Here is a 22,239-nt window from a genome sequence, read left to right on the forward strand (position 1 = left end):
GGAGCGAGAGGGCGGCCCTTCACCACCCCCCCCTTTTTAATACCCCATTAAGTCTGATTGACAGTTAAAGTTGTTCGGAGGCTTCACTACCGTTCCTCTGAGAGGCGGCCGCGGCCTCCCCTCCCCCCTGCGCCGTCGCGGGCCGCGCGCCTGGGCGCGCACCCGGGCTCGCCGCGACTCGCTCTCTCCCGGGACTGCTCCCCTCTCTGCAAGCCGGGACTTGCCGCCGGTGCCCCTGAGGGCTCGCAGCTGGAACTCGAACGCGCTGGAACAGACTGCTGCGAGCTGGCGCCCTGCCCGAGAGAGACATTGCTCTTTGCCCGGGCCGGGGTCTCCTGCAGCCGAGACGCCCGCGGGCCAGGTGACGACCCCTGCGTGCGGGGCAGGGGAGCTCGCGCATGCCTTGATCCGACCAGGTCGCTCGCCCAGGGTTTTATTCCATGTCATTTGGTCCTCTCCGGCCTCCAGGTAGGACCAGTGAGCCACTCCCTCCCTCTGCCTGTCCTGACGTCTGCTCTGTCCACCTGGAGTGTACTCTGAGTCGGACCCAAGTCCCTCACGTGGCTGGTGGGGGAACCGCTGGGGAGGAGGGTTTTGCTTGGAGGGGAGAGGGTGGGCAGGGTAAAGGAACCTCTGCCCCAGGTGCCAATAAATTCCCCGTAAGATTAGCTGGGAGCATATTTATTGCTCAGCTCGGCTAGAATTACCTTGACTGACAGCAATTTCCTTAATAACAAAAGCCTGTAAACAAAACGTCCTAAACCTGTGCCCCTGTGCTGGGCAGGCAGCGTCTCCTCTCTTGGGGTCTCCCTGGGCTGCCCTGGCGGGGCACCCACCTTGTAACCTCTTGTCCTTCCTAACAAGAATGTCTCTCCTGCCTGGAGGGTGGGACCCAGCCGTTTATAGTTGTCTGTTGCAGGAAGTCTGGGAGGTGAGTCACCCAAAGGCAGCCCCAGCTAAAAGTGCTGATGGGACTTGCCTCCTGCCGCCCCTGAACATCCCCCGGGGCCAGGGGAGCGAGAGTGAGCCTGGGAGCTGCCCTGTAATCTGGGGCCGCCGTTTCCAGAGTGAGACTTGTTGGGAGATTCTGATTCAGCAGGGCTGGGTGCGCTGGAATCGGTGTTCTTAGTGCCCTGCCTGGGTGAGAAAGTCATGCTGAGAAACGCTGATTTGCGGGGAGGGGTGGCTGGGGTTACCTCCTCACCTGCGAAGACTCTCGAGCTCCGGGGAGAAGCTCTGCAGGTGAGGGACTAACTTCCAGGTGAACTGGGAGATCTGTGTGTCTGGAGAACCGCTGGAAGAGCAAAAGAGAGGATAGGATCAGGCCGAGTGGGGATGGACAAGAAACGATCCTACACCGAGGGCCTGCAGTCGGACAATTAACCCTCCCACTGACCTTGCAATGGGGGCATTACAGTGCCATTTTCCAGGTAGCCAGGAAGTGCAGGAGAGAGGGATCCAAATCCAGACCTGATTTCTCTCCTCACTCCACTGTGGCAAGAGGGGAGAAGAGAGGTGGCAGAGGAGGCTCAGCCAGGGACTGCAGAGCCGAGACTCCCCAGCAGCCTCCATCCCCTCTCCAAAAGCATGACCCAAGGGCAGGCCATTGCCTTGGTTTGACTCCCAGGACACAGCTAAAGGCAGGACTCCATCCTAGTGACTGCCTGTTCCCATCTTCCAGGCTGTATAAGTGGGAAAGACATCCCAGACTGGGAGAGGCAGGCCGGTCCCTCCCAGCAGCCGCTGGTGTGGGCCGGGCCTGTGCAGCAGCCTGGGAAAGTCTGCAGACTGAACTGCAGTTTGAACTCGGTCTGTGCTGAACTGTGCTCATCTGTGATCCTCGAAGCCATCTAGTGGCCCAGATGGGACACTGCGCCTCCCAGCTGCCCCAGCCTCCCGCGTTCCTAACTAGCTATGCTCTCCTTCCGTGCTTTTCTCCCCGTGTAAGGTTGACACCCCAAGCCTAAAAGGGCTTGCGGAGATCGTAGCCCTCCTCCTCCCGTTGTTTTATGGCATAGGGAACTAAAGCACGAAGATGTTAAGCAACTCATCAGCAGGCAAGCATGTTCACCCCAACCAGCTCTCCCTCCCTGTTCAGATGCTAGACCAGCTGGGTGACCCCTAGGTCCTGCTTACATTTCCCCTGGGTGTGTGTTTGGGATGGACAGTGGGCAGGGGGTGGGAAGGAGGCCCAGAACCCAAACTGACCATCAGTGTATCAGGCCCTTTACACATATTCTCATTCAATTTCCTTAACAGCTCCAGGAGGCGGGTGTCCTGATGCCCATTTAATGTAGGAGGAAACAGAGGCTCAGTGAATCTAAGTAACTAAGGAACTAGCACAGGCCTGCACAAGGTGCTCCCCATCAGGTTTGGGGTGAAATCAGAGGAAAAAGGAACATGTCAGGCAATGCAAAAGGGGTTGGCGGTTCCGGAGGCTGGCCTGAGGTGGACTGTGGCCTTTTTTCTACTTGGTCCACCTTCAGGATGTGGGTTTTGAGGCTCAGGGTTCTTCCAGTGTCTGCTGCTCAAAGAGGAGCTGTCACCTCTGTTGTCCTCCCCACAAGTCCCTGCGAAGATGGGGACAAGGAGGCACTGGGCTTGGGGTGCACCTGTCAGCAGGCCCGCCGGCCCTGAGGGGTTCCTGTGGCCCAGCTTTGGTGAGAGCGGCACGGGACACGTCCTACCCCACCCCCCATCCCTTATCCCTTGCTCTTGGTACTTCCTCCTCCCTTAGTTCCTTGGGGCAGGAGGTACGGAATTTAATTCCAGGGGTAAAGTTTGAAATTTCACATCCCAGGCCTGGGAGAAGGTCCCACAGTTTCCCCCCGGCCCCCATTCCTTGAAATTGTGAAAGGAGCCTTTGTGAGCCTGGTGGGAGAGGTGAGCTGTAGCCTGAAGAACTAACTTTTTCCATGACTCAGCTCTCCTGGTGCATCATGGCTAGGGAGGTGCAAGGACCTGGCAAGGCCGGCTGGAGCCTGCTGGAAGAGCCCCCTCCAGCCCATCGTGAGCAGAGGGAGCTCTAAGAGCTAGTCAGCGTTAGGGTTAGAGGTCAGCTGCTGAGAGAGCTGGCCCTGTGACCTGCAGGGGAACTTGCTGGCCCTGGTGGGCCACTAGACAGTAGCTAGCTACTCTGGGGCCAGTTCCATCTTTTATTGACTCACTGTTATGTCCCAGGGCCAAGCACACGAATGCTTGTATGTTGTTCTTTTACAAAGCACTTTCTTTACCACCATCTCAGCTGAGGGCTGGGCCCCACAAGCCAAGAAGGAAAAAACGGCCCTCAAGCCTTGCCTTCTACTTAGCTGAGGCTTAGAGAAGTTAAGAAAGTCACTCACTCAAGACCATGCAGCTATTGAGAAATGGAGGTGGGATTTGAACCCGCATCAAATGCTCAGGGCTCTGTCTGCTTTCTCAATGTCTTTCAAAACATACAGGCCTCAGACCAACCACCAGAACAGGATCACCCAAGGAGGTTGTTGAGATGCAGGCTCCTGGGCTCCCATCCTAGACTTCCAGAATCAGTGTCCTAGAGTGGGGGCCTAGAAATCTGCATGTAGGCCAAGCAGGTCATTGCTACTCACTGGATGTTGGAGAAGCTCTGACCTCCAATGCTGCCTTGCAGTGGTCCCTCACTAGTTGCAGCCTCTGTGTGAGGGTTCCCCTGCCTTTTCCACCACCAATCAGCCTCTTCCCTCCTTTTGTTTTTATGATCTGTGCATGGCATTGAGCCCTCACTCATGGACTATTCTGGGTCGATGGCTCTTGTCAGCCCACAGGTACCTAATGGAGAAGAGACAGAAACTGAAGGAGCAGGGGTACCTGTGGGGTAAGGCAGGATGGATCAGAGAGGAATCATGTGGCGATGAATCTGGCTTGGAAGTCAGAGAGCTCTGGTTCAAATCCCAGCTCTTCCGCTTGCGGCCAGGGTTGCCTTGGGCAAGTCCCTCCCTCTCTGATCTTCAGCGTCCTCCTGGAAAGGAAGGATAAGACTGAAGATAGGATTAAATACTTGTGAATCCTTAGTTTGGCACCTGGCCCATGTGAAGAGCTCAGTAAATGCCAGCTCTGGGTTTTGAGGTGGCGTGGTCCCTGCTCACCAGAGGCTTCTCATGATGCTGAGCCAGTTTAATCTCTTGCAGAGCTGCAGGATTTATATTTAGTGGTGTGAAGCCAAGTTCCGGAGCACCGCAGGGCAGAGCACCCTTAAGGACTAGCTGGGGCTGGGTGCGTTGTCCTCATTTCCCCGGGTTCCTTCCTACCTCCAGACCCTTCTACAAGACCTTTTCCCTTTGGACAAGTAAACCCCTGTTCATCTTTCAGGGTTTACATTAGCTCATTGGCACGTTTCCCAAGAAGCCTTCCCAGCTGTCCCTCAGTCTCTGTGCCCCCCTCCCCAGCCACATCTGGCCCAGGGGTCCCTCTTCACCCCTGTGTTTCCCTCTCGCACAGTCTAACCTCAGGCGCTGTAGCTGCTGGTTTTCTTGCCTGAATCTCACATCAGGTTGGGAGCTTCTCGGCGATGGGGTCAGGCTGGCTTTGTGGGCATGTCACCTGTGCAGTCACTCAGGGCCCTGTGCTCAGAAGGACTCCATGCTTGGGTTCATGCTGTCACTGTCTGGAATTTGTAATTTTATCTTTCTCTTGTGGTTCATAAGTGAAGTCTGATCTGCTGTCCCCCAGTATAGAAACTGAGTCTCTGACATAAACCTTGGGAGCAAAGGTGGTGAAATATCATGTTAAATGTGTATCTTCTTTCATTCAACAAATGTTTATCGAGCAGTTACTGTGTGCCAAGCCCTCTTCTAGATGCTGGAGAGAGAGAGAGTGAGCCGGGCAGTCCCTGCCCTCAGGGAGGGTCACAGTGCCAGGAGGTGAGTAGTGCAGAACATAGGCAGGGTGGGGACAGAGTGATGGGGGTGGATGGGCAGCTGTTGTATGTAGGGTGGCTGGGGAAGGCCTCCCTGAGATGACATTTGGCCATCTGCATGGAGTGGGAGTGAACTCCAAGGACATCTGGTTGAGGAGTGGTCCAGATGGAGGGACAGGCAGGGCATGCTTGGAGGGCTGGAGCAGCAGGCAGGATGGGGAGGTTAGGTGTCTCCACAGTCATGTGTGGTCCCCAGGCCAGCAGCATCAGCATCACCGGGGCACGTGTTAGAAATGCCCCGGACCTCCTGAATTGGACTCCATTTTACTGAACAAGATCCCTGGGTGCTCCTGTGCTCACTGGCATTTGAGAAGTGCTGAGGTTAGGTCCTGGAGGCCAGGAAGACGACTTTGGGTTTCATCTGCAGAGTGAGGGGAGCCTTTGGGAGGGGGCTGTTGAGCAGAGGGGAGATGTAACAGGGTCTATGTTTTCCGAGCCTGCTTTGGCAACTGGATCCAGGACAGACTCTGGGAAGCCAGAATGGACGGGGGAGAACAATGAGGAGGTCATTGGGCACTCAGGCCAGGGATGGCTGCCTGCTACCAGGTGGATGACGGGTGGACAGTGACACCTGGAGGCTCTGCTGCCAGGAGCACCAGCTCAGTGACCTCCCAAGGGGTCCCTTCCTTCCCAAGGGACTGCATACAGGCACCAAGTCCTAGTAGTCACTGTGTATGGCTGAGCCACCCTGCCACCCTCCATCCCCCTTCCTCCAGCTCTGAGCAGGATCGTACTACCAATAACCGCGCACGCGCACGGCTTTATTTGTCGATTGGCTACTTTCCCCTGAACAGAACAAACCAGCAGTGTTGAATGAGGGGGTGGAATTTGGAAAACTTCCTGATCTAGAGGGAAAAAGTGTTCCATGAAGTTTAAGATCGGCTGCCTTGGAGGGTCTTCATGGAGACGGATGCTAGGGGAACGTGAGCTGTATGAGACGGCCAGCCTGGGGCACTTGCCTGGCCAAAGGACACAGGCGTAAGCAGGCTTCAGACAGTGGAAAAATCTCTGTAGGGAGGGGACGTCTGGGCACCAGGTATCCTGGAAAGCTAGTCTGCAAAGGCTGGAGACGGTTTAAAGCCCTCATAAAACACCTCCCCTTCCTAATGCAGAACATTTGCCGGGAGGGCCCCTTTTCTCCTTGGCAGGGCCTGGCCAATAGAAAGGAACACATAAAAAGTAGGTAGAATGGCTCCTTGTGGTTCACAAAACACCTCTCCTGCACACACAGGTGAGCATTTTCCAAGGAATCACGTCTCCCCGTCCTCTCCTGGGCTCAGGCTCAGGCTTTCTTGTCCAGTATTACTTGGAATCCCAGACTGTGCAGCAGGGAGGTGGGGTCCATGGGCTTCGTGTGAGAGGATGCCGGGGCAGCCGTGTTTATTCTGGCTGCCAGGGACGGCTGAAAACTCAGACTGGAGCCAGGGCTGAGAATGTGGCAGGAACACAGAAGAGGGTGTGTGCTGAGCAAGAGAACAGGCCCCAGGGTGTAACCATGTCACCCGAGAGAACTTGGGCCGAGGCCAGAAGGGCACCCAGTGGCCCTCACCTGCTTCCTGCCTCTGGGTCAGTCAAATAATTCTAAACTGGGGTTTGGAGTATTGGTGTGAGGTTGGCAAGGCTGGGGTCAGATCCCAGCTCGGCTATGTATTAGCTGTGTGAGCTTGGACAGGTTATTTGCCTCTCTGAGCCTCAATGCCCATCCCTCAGGTGGGCATTTTGCTACCTACTGAGATGGTGTCTTTGAAGGGCTTGGTGCGGCATCTAACAAGGAGAACGTGTTCAACGGTGTTTGTTTTCTCCCTTCTGGTTTCACGTCCTCAAGGAACAGATAAGTCTCAGGGGTGGAGGATGAGGAGGAGCCTGGTGGCAGGGGGACAGAGGGTTATAGGGGTGAGTAGGGGACACAGTTGGAGCCATGAGAATGCTCAATCCTTTTCCTAAACCGAGAGTCAGCAAACCTTTTCTGTACAAGGCTATGTGGGCTGTAAGGTCTCTGTCGCAACAGCTCACCTCTGCTATTGTAGCACCAAAGCAGCCACAGACAGTTTGCAAATGAATGAATGTGGCTGTGTTCCAATAAAACTTTATTTATGGATATGGAAATTTGAATTTCATACAACTTTCACACGTGAAATATCATTCTTGTTTTATTTTCCAACCATTTAAAAATGTAAAAACCACTCTTAGGTTTACAGACTACAGAAAAGTCAGTGGTCCAGGTTTGGCTTGTGGACCGTAGTTTGCCAGTGTCTCCCCTAGCCCACCACCAAGCTAGCAAGCAAACTTCATACTCTCAGATTCTAAGGAATAAAAGAAGCAGTGAGCCTCAGAAAAGCAGAATCTGCTTTCCTATGCTCTTTCTGGAAATATATTCACAAAGACTGACCTGAGTTAACATCTATTATAAGAAGTAAAAGGCCACTAAGGAGACTCAATTTCATTGAGAGGTTTAAAAAAAAAAAAAAAGCAGTAAGACATGAGTCTAATGATGGATTGAAGTCATCACAACTAGCTAACAGTTATTGAGCACTTACCACACCCTGGGTACTGTTTCTTAAAGGTAATATCCTTATAGGTAATATCTCATTTGGACCTGACAGATGAACACAAAGAGCTCCTTATAGGTAATATCTCATTTGGACCTGACAGATGAGGATACCGAGACGCCCAAATGTTAAGTAACTTGCCTGATGCCACAGGCTTGTAAACGGTGTAGCAGGAGTTAGAACTTGCAAGATCTAACTTGGGATTCGGTGCTTCACTGCCTCTCGACATGGGCCCTTCGCAGGATTTATGACCTCTCTGCCAGTTATTATGAGGGCTCTCCAAGACCACAGCAAAGCCTGGTCCTTGCCTTCAGGTGGGGAGACAGACAACGGGCTTCCTGGGTTTGCATGTGCAGCCTGGGCACTGGGCCGCCTGTGTCCTTTGCTAGATCTGGCCTGAAGCTCCATCATTGAAAAGCCCTATTTGGTCAATTATTTCAATGGCTCATTGAATGTTGCCCTAATCAGTTTATAAAAACAAGTAGCAAACAGACAAATGGAAGTGCATATATTTGTAATATGAAGATTACGTTTCAAACTGGATGAACTTTATTATTATTTTACCTTTTAGTAGGTACCAAGTCCAGTGTTTCAGGTGGATTATCTCAATTGGCTATAACAGCCTCCTGCTGAGGGGGCACTGTTGCTGCCCTCATTTAACAGATGAAAAACTGAGGCCCGGAGAGGTGGGGTAACTCATGCAGTTTTAAGTCATGTTGCTGGGACACAGATGGAACAATCAGGTCCTCTGGATGTTGTGAATCTGCAGCCTCCATCAGGCTCTTGTTAGGTTTGTGCTGGAGTGGTCAGCCAAGAATGAAAAGAATAAAAACTAAAAAAACATGTGCACAGTATTGATAATATTGTTAAATATCGTTAAAAATTTAACTGAGAAAGCAGGCTGTAATTGGGAATTTTAAGCATTTTTTTTTTTTTTTAGTTCCCTGGGAATAGAAGTCCTTTTTTCCATATTGACAGCAGTGAAACTGTTAACATATTAGGATACAAAATTGAATCACCTGTTTTGATCCTGGTTTCAGAAATTAAACGCCTAAAGTGTATATATTTGTATTTATCTAGTCAACATTGGTTGGGATTTACTGTGGGTCAGGCAGTACACTAAATGCTTTATATTCATTTAATTTAATCTCATTTAATCAAAACAGCTCCCTGGGGTCTGATCTATAGTCCTATTTTACATTTGTGGAAACGGAGGCTAAACAGGTTGTCTAAGGAGCTGACAGACATAGAATTAGAAATTAGCTCAGTTTTACTTCAAAGCACATCCTCTCTGCTTCTGGCTCTGTTCCCTGCTCGGAAGCTTTGTCTGTCTCTGTGTCCACGTGAACACACACACATACACGCACATGCATGTGTGTATAGAAAAAAGACAGGAAGGAAACACATCAGTGTTAACAGTGGCTGTCCCTGCATAATAGCAGTACACATGACTTCCCTCCTCTTTTTATGTCTTTTTACATATTCCCGGTGTTTTATAATGAGTTTCTATTAAGACAAGTCCACAAAATGATCTTTGGGTAGAAGTATGCTTGTTTTGGAGTCAGCAGGATACAGGAGTGCTGAGTGAGGCCACAGAGCCCCTGACCATGGGCCTCTCAAAAGCTCTGCTAGAAAATAAGACAGAGAAGGGAACAAGGACCTTTACTTCTTGGAACTGCCTAATCTGTCCTATAATACCTTGCTTTGTAGGGAAGTTCTGTGCATAAATCCCATAAAATTCTATAATGTGGAGCTGACACTGAGCCTACCCAGAGTGAAATCTGCTAATGATCACTGCTTGCCAGGAGCCTGCCGACAAGGATCAGACGTGTCGCAACCCCCATGCCTGCCTCCCGCCTAAGCCCTTTCTAATAAGGACTCTTTTCATGAGTTTATAAAAACACTTTGTTCAGATCACTTCGTTTGGGTCTTTCTTTCATCTTAGTTGAACACTCAAGTTTTGGGACCTGGAGAAAATGCCTCCCTCCAGCCCACTCCCTGCCCACTGCCTCACTGAGGTCGGGACCTTTTCTGAGACACTGAGTGATGAGGGTGGCATATGTGACACAGCAAGTGCGAACATCGTGCCCCACCTGGCAGCGGTACCGGAAGTGAGTGCTGCCCTAACGAAACCTGACATGACCTTGAGCAAGAGAGCTAAGCACCCTGTGCCTCAGTTTCTTCAGATTTGAAGTGAGGACACTTACTGCAGAGCTGTTGTAAGACCGTGGAGACTGCCTGACTCTTGATCGTGTTCAGCAACCGCCCCGCCACACTGCCCCCTGGACAGTTACCTACTGCCTAGTTTTTCATGGCTCAGTGTCTAAAAGTTTTTAAACCATATGTCTGAGAAGACAGAAAAGTTGTGAAAATAGAACTAAGTCCTGAATACCCTTCACTCACGTTGGTTGAAATTTTACACGTACTTTCGTCCATCCATCATCCATCATCGGTGTATGACCATGTTTTCTGAGACTGTGTTGCAGACATGATTGCCTGATAGTCCCAAATACTTCAGTGTGTATTTCTTAAAAACAAGAATTTGTTATTGTGTAACCACAGTACTTTTTTATCAAAATCAGGAAATTGACATTGGTACATTACTATTATATAATCTACTGATCTCGTACAGAGATCATGTTGGTCCCCCTACCCAGCCTGGGGACGACCAGAGGGCAGGAATGGTGCCTTGAATGCTTGTGTCCCTAGTACCCAGCACGGAGCCTGGCACAGAGGGGATGTGTGGGGACTGTGTTGAACGACCTGACTCAGGAATGAGGCCCTGTGTGTTCAACCAAGACAAAGGAGGGCCAGGTGCCTGCTGATGGAGGTTTGCCCCAAGGCTGGCCTGGGAGCAAAGCAGACATTTGCCATGTGTTGCTTCTCTCCTGCTCCCAATTTCACCATTTCAAATTAGCTTCTTGTTGGTGGCCTTGGAATGCTGGGGCAGGGGGGGAGGGGAAGGGACTGGAAAGGAAGTCTCCACCCCCGAAGGAGGCGAAGAGTTGTGTTATGGGTAGTGCGGGTATGCAGCAGGGAAGTGCCTGCTGCTTTGCATAAAAGCAGGAGCTCACCCTTCCTGCACCTGGACCCCAGGCCCTCTTCAGAGATAGCCTGGCTCCAGAAAGTCTGGGTCAGCGTCCTGCAGACTCTCTGCCCCATCCACATGTCTGAGCTGCTTTCAGAAGGTGCACAGGCCGCCAAAGAGCTTCTGAATGATGGGGGCTGGAGAGTCAGCTAGTTGCACCTCATTTCTGCCCACTCTTCAAGAGCCCCAGTCAAATGCCACCTCCTGCCAGAGCCCTCCCAGATTTCCCCAAGGCAGAGTGGTTCATCCCACCCTGTGAGTTCAGCACCCAGGCTTCAGATGAAATCCACATGATGTTTTTGGGCTACCTTCCCCAAAATTGATTCCCAAGATGGTGAGGACCAAGATAGTCAACATGGCTACACTGAATGCTGGCAGAGATCCGGCAAGTGGGTGTGATCGTGTCCACCAACCCCCCAACCTTTACGTGTCTACAAGGCTCATCTGTCACCTCCCCCAGGTCTGTGCTCAATGTCGCCTCCTCAGAAAGGCCTCCATTAACACTGTAACACCACCTTCTCCATTCCGTACCCCCATCTCCTTCTTTGCCTTCTGTTTCTCTGTAGCACTTCTAATTGACTTATACTATAAATTTTTGCATGTTTATTGTTTGACTCCCCCCACTGGAGGTCAACTCCCTGAGGGCAGGAACTTGTCCCAGCACCTAGAGCAGGGTTCAGCCCATACTAAGAGTTCAATAAATATTTGTTGGGCGAATTCTTTCCCATAACACAGGTGAGGAAACTAAGGCTTGGGAAGGTCAAGTCTCCAGGCCAAGGTCATGAGGCTGGTAAGGGGCATTCAGTCTTGCATTAAAAATGCACGAGGGCCTCAAAAGATTAAATGTGGTGTTTCCACGTGACCCAGGAATTCCACTCCTAGGTATATACCCAAGAGAGATAAAAACACATTATACCCACACAAAAACTTGTACATGACTGTGCATAGCTGTATTATTCATAATAGCTAAAAAGTAGAACCAACCCAAATGTCCACAGACTAGTGAATGAATAAATAAAATGTGGAATATTCGTACAACACGGTATTATTTGTCCATACATGCTATGACACGGACAAGCCTTGGAAACATTGTAAGTGCAAAAGCCAGTCGTAAAGGACCACTTGTTGTATGATTCCATTTATGTGAAATTTCTAGAATAGGCAAATCCATAGAGACAAAAAGTAGGTTAGTAGTTGCCAGGGGATAAGGGGAGGGAGAAATGGAGAGTGACTGCTAATGGGTATAGGATTTTTTTTGGGGGGGGGAGTGATGAAAATATCCTAAAATTGATTGTGGTTATGGTTGCACAACTCTGTGAATATATTAAAATCCATTGACTTGTACGGTTTAAATAGGTGAATTGTAGGTTATGCAAATTATATCTCAATAAAGCTGTTATACAGAGAAAAACCCCACAGGGGCACCATACTAGATACAGGGACAAGATGTCCAGCAAAAGCGGGTGTAGACACTGGCCCCCTTTCTCACATCTCATTGGTCACAAAAGTGAATCCACACTTGTGGGTGTCCCAAAGGAGAGGGCAAAGGGTAACATGGGATTTACCCAAGGCAGGGTAGGTGGGGTTGAGGAAGTTTTAATGGCGGACGTGGTGGAGGTGAGAAGACCACCCAGGCTCCCCTGTCCCCAACACCTAAACCTTGGGCTGTACTGTCCCCACGTGACCAGGCATCTTGAGGAAGTGGGCTTTCTGGGCTTTAAGCTTTAACCCCGTGCCAGGGGCTTGTATCCTGGCTGCTTTTTGGGATGTCTTATGCTTTCTTGAAAGGCTGGGTGGCAGCCAGACCTGGTTCAAATCCTACTTTCCTGAGTTGGAGGGTGGCTCACCTAAAGATAAACCACGTCCTTTTTTTTTTTTTTAAAGAAAAAGATGACCGGTAAGGGGATCTTAACCCTTGACTTGGTGTCAGCACCACGCTCTCCCAAGTGAGCTAACCGGCCATCCCTATATAGGGATCCGAACCCATGGCCTTGATATCAGCACTGCACTCTCCCAAGTGAGCCATGGGTCAGCCCCCATGTCCTTCTAATTTCTGGGATGTGTGAATGTGACCTAATTTGGAAAAAGGGTCTTTGTGGATGTGATTAAGTGAAAGATCTCAAGATGAGGTTATCCTGGAATGTTTGGGTGGGCTCCAAATGCAACAAACAGTGTCATTATAAGAGAAGAGAAAGACACAGAGACGAGGAGAAGGCCACGTGAAGAGGAGGCAGAGTCTGGAGTGATGTGGCCACAGGCCACTGAGCACCTGCAGCCACCGGAAGCTGGAAGAGGCAGGAAAGACCCTCCCCTAGCGCTTCTGGACAGAGTGTGACTCTGCCCTCACCTCAATTTTTGACTTCTGTCTTGTAGAATTGTGGAAGAACATACTTCTGTTGTTTCAAGCCACTCAGTTTGTGATCATTTGTTATGCAGCAATAGGACACTGTAGTGGATTGAATTATGTCACCCCCAAACTCCCTGAAGCTTAAATTGTGTCCCCCAAGTGTCATGTAGTAGAAATATAGCTTCCACTGTGACTGTTAAGAGGGTGGGAGATCCTATTATGGTAATTGAAAGGTGAAGCCTTGAAGAGGTGATTGGATTGTAGGACCGTGCTGTAGTGAATGGATTAAAAATGGTGGTCAGGGGCGTGGTTCTGAGGGATTTAAAAGGAGAGTCTGTCTGTCTTTCTCTCTCTGCTCTCCCTGCTTCCACCATCTTGCAATGTGAAACCCCTGGGTCACTGTTGTCACCACCAGATGGACTTTGGATTTCCTGGCCTCAGAAACTGTAAGCAGTAAATGTCGTTTTCTTTATAAATCACCCAGTTCCAAGTATGTTGTTATAAGCAACATAAACGGACTAATACAGACACTTACGACCTTCACTACTTACCAGAAGCCTTACCTGGAACCTGTTTCTTGGTGCCCCCGGGTCTTGGTTTCTGCGTCTGTGAAATGGGGCACCTGGAGTGCCTCCATCAGGGGTGTGTGAGGCTTGCTGAGATGGTGGGGTAGAGCTCTCAGAGGAAGTCCTGCACCCCCTAAGTGCCCCTCACCGGTAGTAAGCATTTAACGTGACATTACCAAATGGCCCTGGCCCTGACTAGTTCTGTCCCTCTGCAGGGGCTCGAAGGGACTTGCCCTGGTCTCAAGCTATGTTTTCTCACACCTACGACAGGACCCTGGCTCATCAGGGACTATCAAAGCTGTGCTGTGGGAAGTGGCACTGACGATCCCCACCCTCATGATGTCACTTTGAGCCCTGTTAGTTGGAGGGAAGGCAGAATCTCACAGACTCTGGGCCAAGCTCTCTGGGTTTAGATCCCAGCTCTGCGATTCACTTGCTGTGTGACCTTGGGTAAGTTACCTAACTTCTCTGTACCTTTGTTTCCTGGCCTATAAAATGGGGACGGTGTCCATTAAGCTTCTACCCCTTAGTGTGTGTAAATGCTCAGACCAGTGCCAAGCAATGCTGCTTGGTTGTGCAGTAAATGTCGGACTCACAAATTTGAAACTCCACCAAATGTCTGCTTGAGACAAAACTGCCTCCTGACTGCCTGCCCCCACCCTGCCTCCACAGGGAAGCCCACGCCCCAGGAAAGTTCTCGGGCTGCACATTGGTCAGGTTTTTTCCAGCCGACCCTTTTGAAGGCAGGGTGATGTGGGCGAGTATCCTGGCCCTTGCCCCCGCATGCTTGGGTTTTTCCCTCGGGAGGACAATCCCAGCCTTGTGGTGTGAGTCCTCCCAGGCCAGGGATGGAAATACTGCATCGCCCCAAATACCAAGTCACATGGCCTGTTTTCTCAAGGGCCACACCTCCGCTCCTGAATTCTTGGAATTCTTGGCTAGCAGGAGTGTCCCCAAGGGATCTGCTCCCAGGGTTGGGTCAGCTGGGCTCATTTACAGCGTAGGGGCCTCCGCCTGTGGCCCAGGGAGTGGGATGGAGTGGAGGGGGGCATCGAGGTCAAGGATTCCCACTGTCTGGTGAGGCCGGGGCATCCTGGAGGGGTTCAGCCCCACCCCATCTTCCCCAGATACCTCGTGGGTCCCAGGGGATGCCAGACACAGCAAGCTGCTGGGAAATGCTGGCTCTCTGTCCTTTCTCCCCCCTGCCCCTTCTGAGGCCGTGGACATCACTAGCTGGGTTTCTGCTGTGAATGACTGGACCTTATTTATTGCTGTGTTATTATTACATTGCTATGGGAACCTGCATGAAATAGACACACAGCCTCACACACTTGGTGGAAGCATCTTCACCTTTGGCTGTGATCTTGGGAAAGTGATGCAGTCTGTGGAATTTCCCCATGTGCTCACCCCAGATGGCTGTTGGTAGGAAGTGTGCTTGGCACGCGGGGAGCCCTCAGTAAATGGCAACTATGTGCTAGCTGCGTTATTGCCTTGAACACCTGGAGTATTAGCCATAAGCACCTGCTGTGCCAAACGGCTTGAGCATCCTGCCCTCATCAGGCTTTTGGAAATACCAGGATGACACCGCCAACTCCCATGTCTGTCCTCACAACTCCCTGAGGTCGGAAGGCCCCACCCCAGCTAAATCCACACAGGGTTGGAGCCACACGGTATGGAGGTCATGGGAAGACATGGGTCTGGGAATGAAAACCCTAAAGCTCTGAGCTCTCCTTGTCCTGTTTGTCCCCTAGAGACTCTATACGGGGAGGAAGGAGGAATACTGAAGAGGACTGTGAGCTCAGGAGGCGAACTGCTCTACTGCTTATGAGCAGTTGGACCTCAAGTCCAGGACTTCTCCCCTTTGAGCCTCAGTTTCCTCATCTGTCAATGGGCATAATGATAATACATACCCTATGGGCTTCTACTGGAGAGTAAATGAGATAATGCTCCCCAAGCACTTAGTGCAGTACCTGGCACACAGTAGGTGCTCAGTAAATATTACTGTTCTCAAATAGGTCCAACCTCTTCCCTTCCCTCTCTGGAATCCCACATGGCAGAGGGTTTGCTCTGTCTGCTGGCCCCTCTGGATCTAACTCCTGGCTTTTCACTCCTGGAAGGGGGTCCTGCTGTGTCTCAGATTCCCAGAGGGAGCTTGCCAGATGGGAACCACATCACATGCTGCTAATGTTTCCGAGACTAGGCTCCACTTGCTGGGAGCCCGCCTCTTGACACCCACACATGCTAATTTCTCTGCTTACAGGCTGGAAATTAGTTGTTCATCTTACTAGTTATTTATATCCAAACTCACAGTGATAGAGGTGCTCAGAAAAGCAGGGCGTATGCCACAGTGTGTACCACTGTGTTGCTTTATTTAATACAATGAGGCATTGTTTACAGGTGAGGTAACAGGCACAGAGGGTTGGGAGACTTGCTCAAGGTCTCACATTTAGTCAGTGGACGAGCCTGACACAAACCCTGGTGGTCTGTCCCCAGAGGTCACATCTTAAATACCAGTTATCCTAAGTGGCTCTGTTCACTGACAGTTACACTGTGGGTTATTATGAAGATTAAATGAGAAGATACATGAGCAGTGTTCAGCACAGTTCTTTTCACAATGACAAATGATCAGCAGAACCTAACTCTAGAACGGCTACAGGAACAATAGCTACTACTATTCATTGCTCTTGCCAATTTCCCAATCCACCAGCATAAAGTAATGTGGAAACATCACTCACAGGACCTGCACAGAGCAAATGGTCAGAAAATGTATTAACTGCTTCTTTTCTGTCTTCTTCCCCCACCAGCTGAATTTATAGTAAAACTACTGGGAAATGGGCAGGCTCTGGAAGCCTCTGCACTCATGCCTGATTGTAATGCAGAAATGCAGATTCCTGGGCCGGCCCGTGGCTCACTCGGGAGAGTGCGGTGCTGATAACACCAAGGCCCCGGGTTCGGATCCCATATACGGATGGCCGGTTCGCTCACTGGCTGAGTGTGGTGCTGACAACACCAAATCAAGGGTTAAGATCCCCTTACCGGTCATCTTTTAAAAAAAAAAAAAAAAAAGAAATGCAGATTCCTGTTAAGTTCAGGAAAATCATCTTTTCTTTTTCTTTTGGCTTAACAGAAATTTATTACTCATAGTTCTGAAAGCTAGAAGTCCAAGATCAAGGTGTTGGCAGGGTTGGTTTTATTCTGAGGACTGTCTTCTTGGTTTACAGAAAGCTGCCTTCTGACTGCGTCCTCATGTGGTTTTTTTCTCTGTGCATGCACATGTCTGTGTCCTAAGCTCCTCTTCATTTTTGGAGGCTGGTAAATCCAAAATAAAATTCTTTCTTGATTATAAAGGTAATATTAGTACCCAGATGGTTAGGTAGAACAGTGGAAGAAATCACATGCAATCTGATGGAGTGAGTGTACGCCTCAGCATTCCAGGGGCAGGGCTGGAAGGTCAGACCCTCCCGGCTGTTCAGATCTGGGCAGGTGAAGCCACCTGAGTGGGCGTGTACGTGCATGGTCGGGGGACATATAGGGTGTGGAAGGGAACAGTGTGTTGTGAATCCTCAGAAGTGGGATAATGCGACCCCCTCCCTCTCACTTCTACGTACACAAGTGAAGTTTCTGAACTCACAAGACACTGAAAGTGACTTGGATTCCAACCGGCAGGGCTGAGGCAGAGCTAGATCTAGACAAAGTGACCAAAAGCAGGCAGGAGGACTCGAGAGAAACAGGATGAACTGTCATCGTCCCCGAGCCAGAGACCACCATGAGCAAGTTGAGCTTATTCCTGCAGTGAGGCAGAAGACCATGGGCAACAGTGGGATGCCTCAGTACAAGGGTGTTATGAAGGATTTATAGGATTTGGGCTTTGGTCAGGTGATTTTGGGGGGAGGGCTTAAGGAAGTGGGGCTTTGCTCTGGGTTGGATGCTGCCGGGAAGCAGGAGCAATTCTCAAGAAATCTAATTTAGAAGTGGGGAGACCAGACTGAGGCTAAAGCTATAAATGGCAAAGAAGCAACGATCAGTCGTATTATCTGTTTTTGGTCATTTTTGTGGCTTGGACAATGTTCGTGTTTCGTCTGTGTTCAGACATGATTATAGAAGGGTCTTATTTTTAATTGATCCAATAAAGGATCACAGAGAGGCCTTGTCCGATGTCGTTGTTCCATGAAATTGTTTATGTTCATCAGGAAAATACCAAGGCCCGGCTGATAGTACCAGGGCCACATGTCGCATGCTAGGGGCTGCTTTTCTCTTTCTCAGAAGTGAGATGCGGAAATTGGGAGGAGTAAACGTGTGATCACTCAATCTGTCTCTACTTATTCACGTGGAGATGATCCTTGACTTACGATGAGGTTACATCCCAATAAATAAGTTTGGAAAAAGGTTAGGCAGTTTCTTATGAAAACCAAACACATGCCTATCCCGTGACCCAGCAAACTCCATTCCTAGGTATTTATCCAAGATATGCAAAAAGATGTTTATAAGATGAGTTGTGATAAGAATGTTTGTAGCAGCTTTATTCATAATAGTCAAAAACTAGCAGCAGTTGAGGTATCCAATGATAGGAGAATGGATAAACAAACTCGTATATTCATATAATGGAATACTATTTAGCAAGAGAAAGGAATAACTTACTGATAGATAGAACAACAGGAATCCGTCCTGAAAATATTATGCTGAGTGAAAGAAGCTGAACACAAAAGAGTACATATTATATGTTTCTTTTCTTTTTTTTTTTTTTTTTTGTGACCGGTAAGGGGATTGCAACCCTTGGCTTGGTGTTGCCCGCACCACGTTCACGCACCAGCCATCCCTATATAGGATCTGAACCCGCGGCCTCAGCCCCATATTATATGTTTCTATTTATAGGAAGTTCTAGAATAGACAAAGCTAATTCATGGTGGAAAGATAATCAGAATAGTGGTTGCCTCTGGGTGGAGTGGAAGAGAAGATTGATTCAGAAGGAACCTGAGAATAGTTTCTGTGATGAACCACGCATGGTAAAATGTTGTAGAATTCATGTAGTGGGAACAAAGGTGTTCATAGTAAAATTCTTTCGATTGTTCTGTATGCTTGAAATTTTTTATAATAAATTACCAGATGAGAAAAAAAATAATTTGCAACTTCTGTTTCCAGCCATAAGCAGATAACTGGCAGTGGAATTGCCTTCCAACAATAAACAGCTCTAGGCAACTCAGCCCTAGGCATCCACTAATCTACTTTCTGCTTCTATGGATTTTCCTATTCTGGATATTTCAAATAAATAAAATCACACAATATGTGGTCTTTGTTCCTGGCTTTCATTTAGCATAGGGTTTTCAAGGTTCATCCACGCTGTAGCATGTGTCAGTACTTCATTCCTTTTTGTGACTGAATAATATTTCATTGCATGGATATGTCATATTTTGTTTATCCCTTCCTCAGTTGATGGGCATTTGGGTTGTTTCCACTTTTTGGCTATTAAGAATAATGTTGCTATGACTGTTCACATATAGGGTTACCTTCACGTATGCTGATTCTTTCTTACAGCTCAAATCTACTGTTGGGCCCCTGTAGTGAATATTTCATTCAGTTGCAGAAGCCATCCCTTATTCATGGGGGGTGTGTTCCAAGACCCCCAGTGGATACCTGAAACCACAGATAGTTCTGAACCCGATATAGACTATGTTTTTTCCTATACATACATCCTATAATAAAGTTTAATTTATAAATTAGGCACAGCAAGAGATTAACAACAGTAATTAATAATAAAATAGAACACTTCAGTAAAATAAGGGTGACTTGAGTACAAGCGCTGCAATACCACAACAGTGGATCTGGTAGCCGGCAATGTCGTTAAGTGACTAGTGGGCGGGTAGCAGGTGCAGTGTAGGTAGCAGGTGCAGTGTAGATACACGGTGGACAAGAGAAAGACCTATGTCCCAGGTGGAATTGATTGGGACAGTGAGAGATTTCATACGATTCAGAATGGGTGTAAAAATTAAACCTTATGAATTGTTTATTTCTGGAATTTTTCATTTAATATTCTCAAATCGTGATTGGGGGTGACAACCTGAAACTGGAAAGTGAAACTATGGATAAGAGGGGACTGCTACTGTATCATACATTCCAATTCCATAATTCCCACTGGTCTTTAAAAAAAAAATTTCTATATCCTAATTGGTATTCTCTATTTGATGAAAGATTATCATTATACTTTCCTTTGTGTTTTAAGCATAATTTTCTTTAATTCCTTGAACATATTTATAATAGCTGCTTTGAAGTCCTTGTTACATCCGACATCTGGACCTTCTCAAAGGCACTTTCTGCTGCTTGTGTTTTTTTCTCTTGTATGGATCATGTCATCCCGTTTCTTTGCATGTCTCATAATTTTTTTTGTTAAAAGTTGGAGATTTTAGATATTATATTGTAGCAACTCTGGTTGCTGATTCCTTCCCCTTCACTCCTCCCTGGGATTATTGTTTATGTTGTCTGCTCATTTATTTGTTTAGCAACTCGGACGGACTATTTCAGTAACACCTATTTTCCTTGCAGTGTGCAGCTGCTCGTGTCATTCTGAAGAGGTTGCAGCCTTGGGCATGTGTACAGTCGCCCTGAGAGGACGGTGTTTTCAGAAGTGCTTTCTATGACTTTCTTCCTCCCTGATCTCCCTGTTAAGCTGCCTGCCTCTGTTAGGACCACACGCAGCTGTTAGACTTCACAGACCGTGGGGTAATTGCTCTGCTATTTTCAACAATGCTCTGGAGGCAATAATTGCTTGATATGCTTCTCCAGGCCCAGCTCCTGCAGAGTGTATGGCTTTTCGAGCTCCAAGCTCCTGTGGTGAATGGTGGTCAATAGCTGTCCCTTCTAGTCCCTTTGGGTGGCTTCATTTCAGAGTGCCTCCAGCAAAACACCTCCCTGTGAATGGATGGCTTTCTCTAGCGCCCAACTGTGCAGATTTACAGCAAATTTTGGGGCGGTGTGAGGTAGATAACAGTAAGACCCACTGGTGCAGCAGCAGAGCAACTTCTTTGCCAATTCAGCGGGTCACACTGTGCCCTTTCCAACAAGATCTAGATCTTAGTCCCATGGGGGTGGGAAGTGGGGTGTTCCTTGGGTACGCTCTCTCAGCCCTAGGGGTAGTGTTCTTCAAATCTGCAATTCCTATATTCTTTTGAGCACTCTATACTTCTTGCCAGCCATCCCTGTTACTCCAATACCTTGGTATGATTCATTATGTCTTATACTAAACTTTTCCTCACACACTGCAGAAGCTGGGTCCTGGGGAAGCAATGTGCTTCAGGAGGCTGCTGTGTGAGCCCCTGGAACCAGAAAGCAGAACCCCACTCTCCCGCAGTGTTCCTCCAGTACCCTTTGTTGACAAAACTTAGGCACCCACAGGCAAAGGAAAAATATTGAAAGGTTCTGGCTCCATTTTCACAGAGCAGGTGAAAATTGTGAATTTGGAGCTGAGAGGCAATAAATTGACAACTGGCAAAAATTCAGCTGTTCATCTGTAGCAGAAAGGGAAAAAGGTTGTGGTATGTTCATACAATGGACTGGTAGGAAGCATGAGAACGAAAGAACCAATATACACAGCATGGAACAATCTCACAACCATGGTGCTGAGTGAAAGAAGCCAGACGAAAAAGAAAAGAATGCTCTCGTTAGACAGAAGGAATAAGTTCTGGTGTTCTATTGCACAGTAGGGTGACTATGGCTAACAGCTAAGTTTTGTATATAACCTAACAGCTAGAAGAGAGGTTTTTTGAATTTTTTTTTTTTTTAACCATGAAGAAGTGATAAATGCAGGAGGTGATGGATACAGTAACTGCCCTGACCCCATCATTCTACAACATATATATGTATCAAAACATCAGATTGTACCCCATAAGTATGTACAATTACATGTCAATTAAACTAAATAAGTGAATTAAAAAAAAAAATCCTCTCTGCATGATTTCATTAATATAAAATACAAAAACCAGCCAAATGAGTCTTGGCTGTTACAGGAAGCTGAGTAACTACCTTTGGTGAGTGTGATAACTGCGTCTGGAGGGTGGTCACGGGGCGAAGGAAATGTTTTGGTGCTAGAGCTGTTCTGTATCCTGACTTGGATGCTGGTTACTTGGGTGTGTTCATTTTGAGAAAATTCGTCAAGATGTACACTTATGATTTATGCACTTTTACATATACGTATGTATGCATTATTTATTATAGCTAAAGAAAAACTACTGCAAAAATTAGAGGATATTGGCACACCCACGATTATTGCAGCATTATTTACAATAACCAGGAGGTGGAAGCAACCTAAATATTCAAGGATGCATGAAAGGATAAAGACAATTTGATATATGCATAGAATGGAAGATTATTCAGAGTTTAAAACGAAGGAAATCTTGTCAATGCTATGGCATAGACGTAACTTGAGACAGTATGCTAAGTGAAATAAGCAAGTCACAAAAAGACAAAAGCTACATAATTGCATTTACTTTCATATGAGGCAACTAAAGTAGTCAAACTCAGGGAGTAGAATGGTAGTCCTCAGGGGCTGAAGGGAAAGGGGAAAAGAGAACTGTTTGGGCGTACAGAATTTCAGTTTTGTGGGATGAGAAAGTTTAGAGATCTGTTGCACAGCAAGATTCATGTAGTTAACACTACTGTGAACTTAAAAATGGTTAAGATGGTAAATTTTACGTATGTATTTGCTTAATGATAATTAAACAAATAAACAAATAAACAACTAAATAAGAGAAATAGTTTTTACTTTC

At 48.1% G+C, this 22,239-nt stretch overlaps 2 protein-coding genes and 1 long non-coding RNA gene across 6 annotated transcripts in view; 2 read left to right on the plus strand and 1 right to left on the minus strand.

Moving 5' to 3' along the window:
• Nucleotides 1–1,271, minus strand: part of DHRS3 (dehydrogenase/reductase 3) — a 39,595-nt gene extending 38,324 nt beyond the window's left edge. Inside the window, exon 1 of one of the 4 annotated variants that reach the window (XM_063104286.1) lies at nucleotides 1,205–1,271. Coding sequence is in view for 2 of the 4 variants with exons in the window: in XM_063104282.1 (XP_062960352.1) it covers nucleotides 91–447 (357 nt within the window). In the remaining 2 variants the exon portion in view is untranslated. Of the gene's footprint in view, nucleotides 1–90; nucleotides 563–707; nucleotides 803–1,204 lie in introns of those variants that run through there. The other 3 variants (XM_063104285.1, XM_063104283.1, XM_063104282.1) reach the window with 3 other exon arrangements.
• LOC134383349 (arylacetamide deacetylase-like 4) overlaps nucleotides 1–22,239 on the plus strand; it is a 43,453-nt gene that overhangs the window by 2,019 nt on the left and 19,195 nt on the right. The gene's annotated exons all lie outside the window — the stretch shown is intronic.
• LOC134383350 (uncharacterized) lies at nucleotides 304–22,150 on the plus strand. The gene is made up of 3 exons (XR_010024179.1): nucleotides 304–361; nucleotides 13,754–13,933; nucleotides 20,021–22,150. It is a non-coding gene; the product is annotated as an uncharacterized LOC134383350 (long non-coding RNA).

Source organism: Cynocephalus volans, chromosome 8 (assembly GCF_027409185.1).
Source record: "Cynocephalus volans isolate mCynVol1 chromosome 8, mCynVol1.pri, whole genome shotgun sequence".
Lineage (NCBI taxonomy): Eukaryota > Metazoa > Chordata > Mammalia > Dermoptera > Cynocephalidae > Cynocephalus > Cynocephalus volans.